This window comes from Garra rufa, chromosome 25 (assembly GCF_049309525.1).
Source record: "Garra rufa chromosome 25, GarRuf1.0, whole genome shotgun sequence".
Classification (NCBI taxonomy): Eukaryota; Metazoa; Chordata; class Actinopteri; order Cypriniformes; family Cyprinidae; genus Garra; species Garra rufa.
In genome coordinates, this window is record NC_133385.1 from 28773020 (window position 1) to 28785137 (window position 12118).

At 38.9% G+C, this 12118-nt stretch overlaps 1 protein-coding gene across 1 annotated transcript in view; it reads left to right on the top strand.

The window, feature by feature from the left end:
* Positions 1–3031: 3031 nt before the first annotated feature.
* The window catches only part of ccdc33 (coiled-coil domain containing 33), a 28558-nt gene continuing 19471 nt past the window's right edge, over positions 3032–12118 (top strand). The window contains exons 1-3 of the mRNA XM_073831365.1: positions 3032–3118; positions 3212–3384; positions 3491–3554. Coding sequence (XP_073687466.1) covers positions 3032–3118; positions 3212–3384; positions 3491–3554 — 324 coding nt within the window. The remainder of the gene's footprint in view (positions 3119–3211; positions 3385–3490; positions 3555–12118) is intronic.

The window sequence follows — 12118 nt, forward strand, 5'->3', positions numbered from 1 at the left end:
ACACACACACACTTCCTTTCTTTGTTTATTTATTAAAAATGGTAACTCTGAATTTTTACCTGACTAATTAAACATTTGAAATAAATAATATTTTTCTATTTTCGAATAAATTCTGTTAATTTAAAGAATTCTGGTTTTCCCAAAAATACTGAGCAGCACAACTGTTTTCAATATTGATAATAATAAGAAATGTGGTAATAAGAATTATGTAATAATTAATTTATATATTAAATAATATAAATTTTAATTTTTATACATTTATAATAATATAAATACTAATATATATTTTTCCAAAATATGAAAACATAACACAGCTTTGCATCACAAGAATAAATTACATATTAAAATATTTTTAAAAAGAAAAATACTATAGATAATATATAATACTATAAACTACAATGTATATAATACAACTATAGATAAAATATGTGTCATACTTTAAATGGATAATAACTGTAATTTAATTTGAAATTATTTTATATTATTATTATTATTATTATTATTATTATTATTATTATAGATTTAATTTTAAATGTTAACCTAGAATTATTACATGACTATTTTACCCCCTTTTGGAAACCTCTATATGTTAATTTCCTCATGGTTCTGACATCATATCCTGATTAACCTGCTTTTGCAGCCTACAGTAGTAAAAAAAAAAATCATTATTTCCATTATGCCCTTTCAAGCAAAACAATATTCAGAGTTCAGGGGTGTCAGATGATTGTCTAATGATTCATGGTTCTGCTTAATGAATATTAATATGCAGTAACCTTTGGCGTGGGGAGAGGAACACATTGTATTTAGAGGCGTACAGGTGTCACGCTGAGCCGACAGCCACTCGCAGAATAAGGAACAAGCTCCTCACAGCATGAGCACAAACCATTAGCACTCGCTGCTCATCAATCTCCAAACCAGACCAGAGCTTGTGCATCGATTTAACATGGCCTTTCAGGAAACAGGATAGTGCTCTTTGAGGACAAAACAGCTAGAAAAATATTACAATTCAAACATTTAAAATATATATAATTATATATTACAGTTGAGGTCAAAAGTTTACACCCCCCTTTCAGAATCTGAAAAATGTTAATTATTTTACTAAAATAAGAGGATCATACTAAATGCATGTTGTTTTTTTATTTAGTACTGACCTGAATAAGATATTTCACATAAAAGATGTTTACATATAGCCCACAGGAGAACATAATAGTTGAATTTTTAAAAAGTTTACATACACTTGATTCTTAATACTGTGTTGTTACCTGAATTATTCACAACTGTGTTTTTTTTGTTTAGTGATAGTTGTTCATGAGTCCCTTGTTTGTCCTGAACAGTTAAACTGCCTGCTGTTCTTCAGAAAAATTCTCAGATCCCATAAAATCATTGGTTTTTCAGCATTTTTGTGAATTTGAACCCTTTCCAACAATGACTGTATGATTTTGAGATCCATCTTTTCACACTGAGGACAACTGAGGGACTCATATACAACTATTACAAAAGGTTCAAACACTCACTGATGCTCCAGAAGGAAAAACAATGCATTAACCCTCTGGGCCTCTTCATTTATCAAAAGTGACCGAAGCCTTAAAAAGTAACTTTTTTTTTCTTCAGGAAAAACAATGAAATACATTTTTGTTCAATAATATTTTGTGATTATTATTTAGAATTTTGAGGAGTTTTTATGATACTATGCAATATTTATACAAGTTTAATGAACATATTTTTTCAACTAGAATTAATTTTTTTTTTGTATTTAAATATTAATTTTTTTTTCAATAAATGCAACATTTCACATTAAAATAGAGTAAAAGCATTTAAAAATATTTTTTTAAGTGAAAACTGTGTCATCTGGTGGCATTAAAAAAAACTTCATTATATATATATATATATATATATATTCATTTTTTATTCACATACTCTCAAAATTTGCTCTGATGCAGTCTTACCCGTTCATTTCTGTGTGTGTGTGTGTGTGTGTGTGTGTCTGTGTGCGCGCGCATGGGTGTCAGTTTTGCACTCTTGATATTTTAGAGTGTCACTCCTTGATTGCTGAACACTTTTTTTTTTCAGCACAGTGGTTGATTTGTAGCTTGTACCACCAGAAGATTCTCTGAATTCTTGCATTTTTTCGTATTTCCCATTCATTTCCTATGTCGGTCATTTTTGACCGAGAAGAAGCCAAGTGTAACAAAAGTCTCCAAGTGTCATCTCATTCTGATGAAGCTAATTTTAAAACATAATTTTAATGAGGCCCAGAGGGTTAAGAGCCAGGGGGTGAAAACTTTTTGAATTTGAAGATCAGAGTAAATTTAACTTATTTTGTCTTCTGGGAAACATGTAAGTATCTTCTGTAGCTTCTGAAGGGCAATACTAAATGAAAAAATATGATATTTAGGCAAAATCTTTATTCTGTTCAAAAGTTTTCACCCCCCCACCCCCCCCAAGATCTTACTGCATTGTGTTTCCTTCTGAAGCATCAGTGAGCGTTTGAACCTTCTGTAATAGTTGTGTATGAGTCCCTCAGTTGTCCTCAGTGTGAAAAGATGGATCTCAGAATCATACAGTCATTGTTGAGGGTTCAAATACACAAAAATGCTGGAAAACCAAAGAATTTGTGGGACCTGAAGGAGTTTTCTGAAGAGAAAAGCAGGCAGTTTAACTGTTCAGAAAAAAAACAAGGGACTCATGAACAACTATCACTAACAAAAAAAAAAACACAGCTGTGGATAATTCAGGTAACAACACAGTATTTAGAAAGTATGTAAATGTCTTTTATGTGAAATATCGTATTCAGGTCAGTACTAAATAAACAATAACATGCATTTTTTTAAGAGGGGTGTAAACTTTTGACCTCAACTGTACATAACTTTATTTATTATTATACAGTGTATCTCTGAGAACTTGATTAACATCTCTATGGTGCTTTCTGTTTAGCAGCTATAAAGTTGCCAGGCAGGATTTGTGTTGTGGAAACCCAAGGTCAGGTTGCTAACATAGTCAGAGCTGTCAGTTCATCCAGCCATTCATTCAGATGTTTAATATTCCTGTCAAGAGCTCTGAACCATCCAGCCTCATGCAGAACTCAGAGAAACCACCGAATGAACCTGTGATCTCAAAGGTAACCTGCCAGCTGCTGACTATAGTGATACTATTGACCATACTAATTTTAGGACCTGTTATTAAACTTACTGTTTGTTTGTTTGTCTGTCAGATGGAAAGGGATTCCTATGACTTGCCGTCACATGATGCTGTTTCTATGATCATGTCGGAGTATCTTCACCTCTTCAAAAAGCCTAAAACTCAGAGCAGGACAGAATCTGTACCACAGAAAAAGCCAAAGTCTCAGCTCAACCGAACGTTTGATGTTTATTCACCAATCAAAAGGTATCAGAGTATCACATGATGGTTGCTACAGGTATCAATGAATAGCTTCTGGCTTTGGTTTGAACTTATAATTATTGTATTTGTTGTTAAAATAATTACTTTTCAGTCCACCAATGCCTGATTTCGAAGATGACCCTCATGCAAGTGAAGTCACTGAACATCAGACTAAAGTGAGTAACGCTACTGTTGATTTCTATTATCTTAAAGGAATAGCTTACCTAAAAAAGAAAATTTGCTGAGACCATCCAAGATGTAGATGAGTTTGTTCATCATATAAACAGGTTTGGATAAATGTAGCATTACATCACTTGCTCACCAATGGATCCTCTGCAGTGAATGGGTGCCGTCACAATGAGTGTCAAAACAGCTGATAAAAACATCACAATAATCCACAAGAAATCCACACCACTCCAGTCCATCAATTAATGTCTTGTGAATCCATCATTAAGATGTTTTAACTTTAAAGTGAATCCATAATCCAAAATAACACTTCCTCCAGAGAAAAAAAGTCCATATCCTTTTGTCGTCTCACACTAAAATCCACCAACATAAATATTTTAAAAAGTTTTTGTTGATAAACGGTACTTCATCTGTGCATGTTTCTCAGACAAGATGACTTTTAGTAACATTATGGATAGCAAAATCCTATTTTAGCAAGTTACAAATATCTGGTGTGAATTTCTTGTGGATTATTGTGATGTTTTTACCAGCTGTTTAGACTCTCGTTCTGACGGCACCCATTCACTGCAATGGATCCAGTGGTGAGAAAGTGCAATGGTAAATTCTTTCAAATATGTTCTGATGAAGAAACAAACTCATTAACTGTGTTTCCATTACTCCTGAAATTGCATAAATTGAAATTGAAATTTTACACTCGCATGAGGAGATTTTTCAGGCAATTTCAAAAAGAGTATATTTTGCAAAACTGGAATGGAAACGGCTTTTTCGCATTTACAGGTCAGTGTGCATATGTAAAAGTAACACGATCGTTCTTTAACCTCCAAAAACATCTCAAATTTTGCTATAAGTTTGATTGCAACATATAATCATTTCTGTTAATAGTGTTCAATGTCTGTTTGATTGCGTCATTAACCGATTTCACCATACATCTCTGTCATATGTACATCAACTTGACAACTAGACTCACCATTAGTAAGCTACTACTAAATATATTGTAGAAAACTGTTTTGCAGCAATTTGTATCATGAAAAGCACTATACAAATAAACTTAAATTGAATTGAGTGACAATTATACAGAAATTCTTTGACGATAGACTTTGTACAGGCATTTCAGGATGAACATAACATTTCAGATGCCATCACTCTTTTCTGATGCAATACTTAAAAATGCTATTGTTGTTCTGTCTCTTTTCTGATTTTTTTTCCCCAATTTTTTTTGTAACAATTAATAAAAAAATATTCATCAGAAACCATGTCTGTTTAAGACCCTTTGAAATACGTTTTATTTTTTCTCAAATGCAGTTTTATTTATTTATTTATTTTTTCAAATTCATTTTTTTCCGTTGTAATTTTTCTGGATGGCATTTTTTTCCATTTTTTTTTTCTAGACTCTTTTTTTAACAGTTAAATAAAAAATATTTTTCAGAAACCATGTCTGTTTAATTGAAATCATGAAACTTACACAAATTTAACAGCAATTTGTTAAAGGTTTAACAAAAATTTAAAATGTTAACGCCCTGTGAAATACATGTTATTTATTCTTAAATGCAGTTTTATTTTTACCAAATTCTGGGTTTTCCATTAATTTTCTGGATTCCATTTGAATGGTTTCAGTAAATTTTAATAATCAAAAGCATCTCTAATTAACTGATTTTATAAAACAAATAATAATAATTTATTATTATTTTATATATTTAGCTTTTTTTCAGAAATACTGTGTTGTGTATTTACATTTTTCTGGTAAACAAAACTTCCTTAAAAATGTTTTAATAATAATTATATTATTAGTAGTAGTACTATCCTTACATTGAGTAATATATTTCTGTCACAATTTCTTCAAGTCAAACCAAATTTTTATTTTGTCGGGTTGCTGTGAAGACCTTTAAGTTTCTGTTTGTATTTGATATGACGATAGTTTTTTTCAAAGGAAATTATCAAATGTTTATGAAGTAACTCTCAGCAGTAAATCTCTATCAGTTCTAGAGATTATGTTTATGTGTTCATGTATTCATATATTGAGGCAGCAAAGGCTGAAAACGCGCTTCAGTATATGCATAGTAAACGAAACTGCACCCCTGTGCCATTCATTCACACAGAGACACGCAGAACATGCAGAATTCATATTTAAGTAGTAATTTTGCAGCTTAAAGGAACACTCCACTTTTTTTGGAAATAGGCTTATTCTCCAACTCCCCCCAAATTAATAAGTTGAGTTTTACTGTTTTGAAATCCATTCAGCCGTTCTCCTGTTCTGGCGATATCACTTCTAGCATAGCTTAGCATAGATCATTGAATCCTATTAGACCAATAGCATCACGTTCAAAAATGACCAACGAGTTTCCATATTTGTTGTATTTAAAACTTGACTCTTCTGTAGTTATATCGTGTACTAAGACCGGTGGAAATGCAAAGCTTCAATTTTCTAGGCTGATAAGATTAGGAACTACACTTCCATTCCGGCGTAGTAGTCAAGGAAGTTTGCTGCCGTAATAAGGCTGAAGCAGGAGCAGTAATACCACGCAGCACATGTGCAAATGCTAAACTAGCTGGGAACTCATTTCTGATAATACTCCGCCTGCTTCGGCCATATTACGGCAGCAAACTTCCTTGACTATTACGCCGGAATGGAAGTGTAGTTCCTAATCTTATCAGCCTAGAAACTCGCTGATTTGCATTTCCGCCGGTCTTAGTACACGATATAACTACAGAAGAGTCACGTTTTAAATACAACAAATATGGAAACTCGTTGGTCATTTTTGAACGTGATGCTATTGGTCTAATAGGATTCAATGATCTATGCTAAGCTATGCTAGAAGTGATATCGCTAGAACAGGAGAACGGCTGAATGGATTTCAAAACGGTAAAACTCAACTTATTAACTCTGGGGGAGTTGGAGAATGAGCCTATTTCCAAAAAAAGTGGAGTGTTCCTTTAATATTCACATAGACACTAGTCCATATCACATTTTGATTAATATGTACTGACGTTTGATTTATTCGTCCAAAATTTGCCAAAATCTGTAAATTACATTTTTATGACTGGATTCCGTTCGCGTTTTCCACATGGCAGAAATCATAGGGCCCTACTTTTTTGATTGCAAATCAGTGGGCCACAATGTGCAAGCTGAGCATAAAGAGTATGTGCAGTTCAAAACTGTACTGTGCTGATGACGATATTTATCTCATATCCTAGCATACACATAAAAACAAAGCATATTTTGTTCTTTATGAATATTCACACCACAGAAATTCAAATAAAATCCCTCCAGACCATCTCAAGGTGACCTTTATGTGTCTGCAGTGTTCATTCTACAGTGTGAACGTTTGATGAAATGGAAAGACTGTATTGACTTTTTTTTATTTTCTCATCATGACTGAATCATCGCAAAGCATCCCGCTGAGAAACAAAGAGAGAGGCTGGCACATATGTGCTTTTATAATGTGATTGTTTGGAGCAACAGTACAGACTACGGAGGGTCTGCGGGGACCAATCTCTCTCTCCATTCACTCTTTCATTGGGTCGAGATGAGTCCCTCCGTCTCGTCCCCTCTACGGGCCCCATCTCATCACCGATCATCATTCTCACCTTGCATGTGTGCCCTTTCAATTAAGCGCTCAATTTCTTTCAGACGACCCCAGGGAGCCACAAGCACACTGGCCCAGATTGGAATCGCCTAATCGGTCCCTCTCCCGCCCCTCCCGTTTCTGCACACCCGACCCCCCATGTGACTCTTCAGCGGACCCCCTTTTTGCACACAGTGACCCCGAGTGAAAAGCAGGCGCCTCGTGGCATGTTACATGACGTGCGACATACGACTAACACAATGGCACAAAAGAATGCCTGGAAGTGTGGCACATCCCACAATGCCCCTGGTCGGTTGTCTGTTTAGTGCAATGTCAATGTCTCAGTGCTATTGTTCAGTGCTATAGAATGAGCTATTCAAAATAAAGACGTTGACAAATTTAGATGTGCCAAAATGACCCATTCATCCTAATTGTGGAAAAGAAGTACACTTAGCATACTTGGAAATTATATACTTAAAGAATGTACTTAAGTGTGAACTTAATGTAATGTTTTCAGACACTTAATTGCACGTTAACTGAAATTGCATGACATGTATTAGTGTTTACATTTATATTAAATAGAATTATTTGAACTTAATAGTGCTTTCTGCCATACTTAAGTAGGACTTAAGCACATCTTTACTTTGTCTAAGAAATATTGATAACTGTTGAATGTACTGATAAAATAGTAAACTAATTTAAATCTATTTAGATGGATATATTGTGTATTTATAATAACACTTAAAAATATAGCTGCAAGCAGCAATTAAGGGGCCAAGCACTAGGCAAGCAAGGCAGCAAGCATCAGAGCAACTGAAGCAATGAGTGATTAAAGCCATTTTAAGATGATTTTAGTCAAAATGGCTGAAAAATCATAAAACAACCACTAGAAATATGATATAATGGGTTATCACTTTTGACCAATAGGAGGCACAGTTATCAAATCGATGTGGTGTGTTTAGTGTGAGGTCACAATGGCACACAAAGTTTGGTGTCAATATGTCAAAGCTTTGCTGAGATAAAGCCTCAGGTTCATTTTGGCATCATGGACCAAATTTGTTGCGTTTCTATACAAAAAAGGTTTTGTCTGTCGACACAAAATCCATAACTTTGTGTCAGCTCAGTCTGAAGATGACCTGACTCGATTTTGGTGAAAATTGGACGAACGGTCTAGGACGAGTTTGAAAAAGTAACTTTTCAACATAAATCAAAATGGCGGACAGGAAGTTCGGCCGACTATGGCAAAATTGGTATCTATGTTCTCTGCATTAACCAAGGAATATTTTGAGACCAGTTTAATTACAATAGGCTAATGCAGTCAAAAGTTATTAGCAGTTTTGACAAATTCATTATTAGTGGTTAATGAATGGTTGATTAATTTGACCAATAGGTGGCGCTGTTACTAAAATGATGTGGCGTGATCAGTGTGAAGTGACAAGTTTGTCGTCAATATGTCAAAGCTTTGACACAGAATCAGACTCTAATTGGTATGATTCCAGTAAATTGATGCGTTAAACAATAACCGTTTATATATCTTTGTATATCGATACGAAATCTGAGCCAAATTTGGCGAACATCGGACTAATGGTCTAGAAGGAGTTCGAAAAAGTATGTAAAATTGGTATCTATGTTCTCAGCATGACCCAAAGAATATATTGATACCAGTTTATTTACAATAGGCTAATATATTCAAACGTTTTGCAAATTTCTTTAAAAGTTTTGACCACAAGGTGGTGCTGCCACAAGACCTTTTGAGTACCATCAGGGCATGATGCCGAAGACACATAGTGAGTTTTGTAACTATATGGCGATGAGTTCATTAAATATAGCATTTTATTATCAAATTCAAAATGGCCGACACCCAAAATGGCTGACATGGGATAATTGGGTATGGATTCGACTCATCATGCTCCTCCAAATCTAAAGAGACCAGTTTTGTGTTTTTTTGTGCTTCGAAACATAGCCTCAGGTCATGTTGGTTATAACTCACACCAAACACAGTTTGGTCTCAATACACCAAACCGTTGCGGAGATATTGCCTCACATCCATTTTTGCGTGCTCTTCGTAGAATTCGTTTACGCGTTATTCGAGAATGGTTTGACTAATCAACTTAAATTCCATATATTTTTGCCAGCATGGTCTGAAGATGATCTGAGGCAAATTTAGGAAAAATCAGACAAACCAGGACGAGTTCAAAGAAGCTTGTTTTTCAAACTATTAAAAATATCGGGGAAAAAAATGTTTTTTAAATTTTGGTATTTTCAGCATGAGCCAAGGATTCAGAGGAAAAAAGAGTTACGTAAAAGTTTTACTTTGACATTAAGTGTTAAGAGAACGAGTTGTTGTGAAAGTGTGTCTCTTTAAGTAAACATAAGTTGCCTTTTATTTCATTAATATTATCCACATTATTTTCCCGTAAGAGCCCACTAAACATTAGACGTCTGACGGACGTCTAGATTACGTCAATATTCAAAAACAACGTACAAAAGACGTTGTTTGGACGTGTCTTTCACATCTTTGTGCAGTGGGAGTGGGCCATTTGTAAATTTTATGGGTCTGACTTCTGGTTTCATCCATGTCCAGGTATGTTTAGCTGTACAAAACGTCTCGGGTTACGTATGTAACCTTAGTTCCCTGAGGGAACGAGACGCCGCGTCAGGAACGCTATGGGGAACGCCATTGGCGGGCCGCACTCTGAACTGTGTATAACAACCAATGAAATGACGGGGGTGACGTCACAGGCGCGGTGACGTCACCGACCAGGAAGTATAAAGCACGTGCGTTTGAAGCCGGCGGCAGCTCTTTAGGAATGAAGCGAGCGCCGCAGGGTGCGGGAATTATGGTCCGAGACGCGGCGTCTCGTTCCCTCAGGGAACTAAGGTTACATACGTAACCCGAGACGTTCCCTTCCGGGAACTCGAGCCGCGTCAGGAACGCTATGGGGAACGAGACTACCAACGCCCCCATAATTACCGAGCCCTGCGAGTGTCTGCTCAACCAGGGTGGAAAAAGAGAGAGCCCTTGTCTAGCATTACGCGGACAAGAAGGCCCTGTAGTCCTCGGCCCTCGGGCACACGAGGAATGGTAGTCTTCCTCTGTCTGGTCGCCAGCCAGAACGAGAGGTACTCCACGGCCCTCAGGCACACGCAGAGTCTTAGTCCTTTGTCTGGGAGTTAGCCAGAACAAGAGGGACCGAATGACCACTGTCTAGCACTCGGCGGACAGATGGTGTGGGAAGTCCTCGGTCCGCAGACCCACGAGGACGGTGAGCTCGACCTCAAGGCTCCTCGGCCCTCGGGCACACGAGGAGAGGGTGATCCTTTGTCTGGGGGTTCAGCCAGAACAAGAGGGATCCAAGGCTCGGCCTGGAGCTCCGCCAGGACGCGAGGGAATAAGCCATTGTCTAGCATTACGCGGACAAGAGGGCACTGCAATCCCCGGCCCTCGGGCTCACGGGGAAGACAGTAGGTGCCTCTGCCTGGTAGCCAGCCAGTGCATGAGGCACTCCTCGGCCTTCTGTGAAGGCAGACGAGGAGTCTTAGTCCTTGGTCTGGGGAAAGCCAGAAACCAGAGGGACCGGAGTACACTCGGTCTGATAGCATCCTGCGTCAGAACACGAGGAGAATTAAGCCATTGTCTAGCATTCCGCGGACAAGAGGGCTGTACAGTTCTCGGCCCTCGGGCACACGAGAACCGTGACCTCTGCCTGGTTCGCCAGCCAGTGCGAGAGGCACCCCTCGGCCCTCGGGCTCACGAGGGGTCTTAGTCCTTTGTCTGGGGGTTCTGCCAGGACAAGAGGGACTGAAAGGGCTTTTGTCTAGCTTTCACGGACAAAAGGGGGAAAGTTTTGCAGATCTCTTATGAGTGGCGAAACGACTTCTCTTCTTTCCGCAGAAAGAATGCGCCTTGAGAAGTCTCCTCCTGGCTAGGGAGGTGGCTGCCCCTCTAGGCCTAGCGCACTAGGCCGAGAGTACAGCCGAGCCTGGAGCGGCTCTGAGGTCGAGCTCGTAATACCTAACGAATGTTAGGGGCGTGGACCAACCCGCAGCATTGCAGATGTCTTGTATTGGGACACCTGCCGTCAGAGCTCTCGAGGCACTCATGCCCCGAGTAGAGTGAGCCTTGAGTCCCAACGGTGAGGGGAGATCAGAGGACTCGTAAGCAGTAGTTATGGCATCGATGATCCATCTACTAATAGTGGGTTTTGAAGCTGGGCTCCCCCTCTTAGGGGGGCCGTAACAGACAAACAGTTGCTCTGTTTTACGCCACGTGGCAGCTCTGTGGACGTATGCGTCTAAAGCTCTGACTGGGCACATGCAGTTTAACTTCCTGTGACCTGGCTCCACGTATGGAGGAGGATAGAACGCCTGCAGCGTTACTGGCTGCGGTGCTAGGGAGGGGACCTTCGGGACGTACCCGACCCTGGGATATAGAAAGGCCTTGGCCATCCCTGGGGCAAACTCTAAATGAGATGGGGCCACTGAAAGGGCCTGCAGATCGCCTACTCTCTTGAGGGAGGTGAGTGCTAACAGGAGCGCCGTCTTAACTGTGAGGGCGCGATCCGTAGACTCCTCTAAGGGCTCGAATGGAGGCTTGCAGAGAGCTTCTAGCACCACAGCGAGGTCCCACGTGGGGACCCTGGGTGTCACTCGAGGCCTCAGCCTGAGCGCACCGCGGAGGAACCGTATGACCAAGGGCTCTCTACCTACTGAGAGGCCACCTAAAGGGGCGTGGTAGGCACTTATGGCCGCCACGTATACCTTTAGAGTGGAGTGAGCTAGCCCTGCGGATAGGCGAGACTGTAGGAACTCCAGAACTGTACCGACCGGGCAGTTGACTGGGTCCAGGTGGCGCTCGCGGCACCATCTCGCGAATAAGTTCCACTTAAGGCCATACAGTTTCCTCGTAGAGGGAGCTCTGGATTGGAGAAGGGTCTCAACAACCTCGGTTGAGAGACCCGCTCCTATGAGTTGTGCCCCCTCAGGGGCCA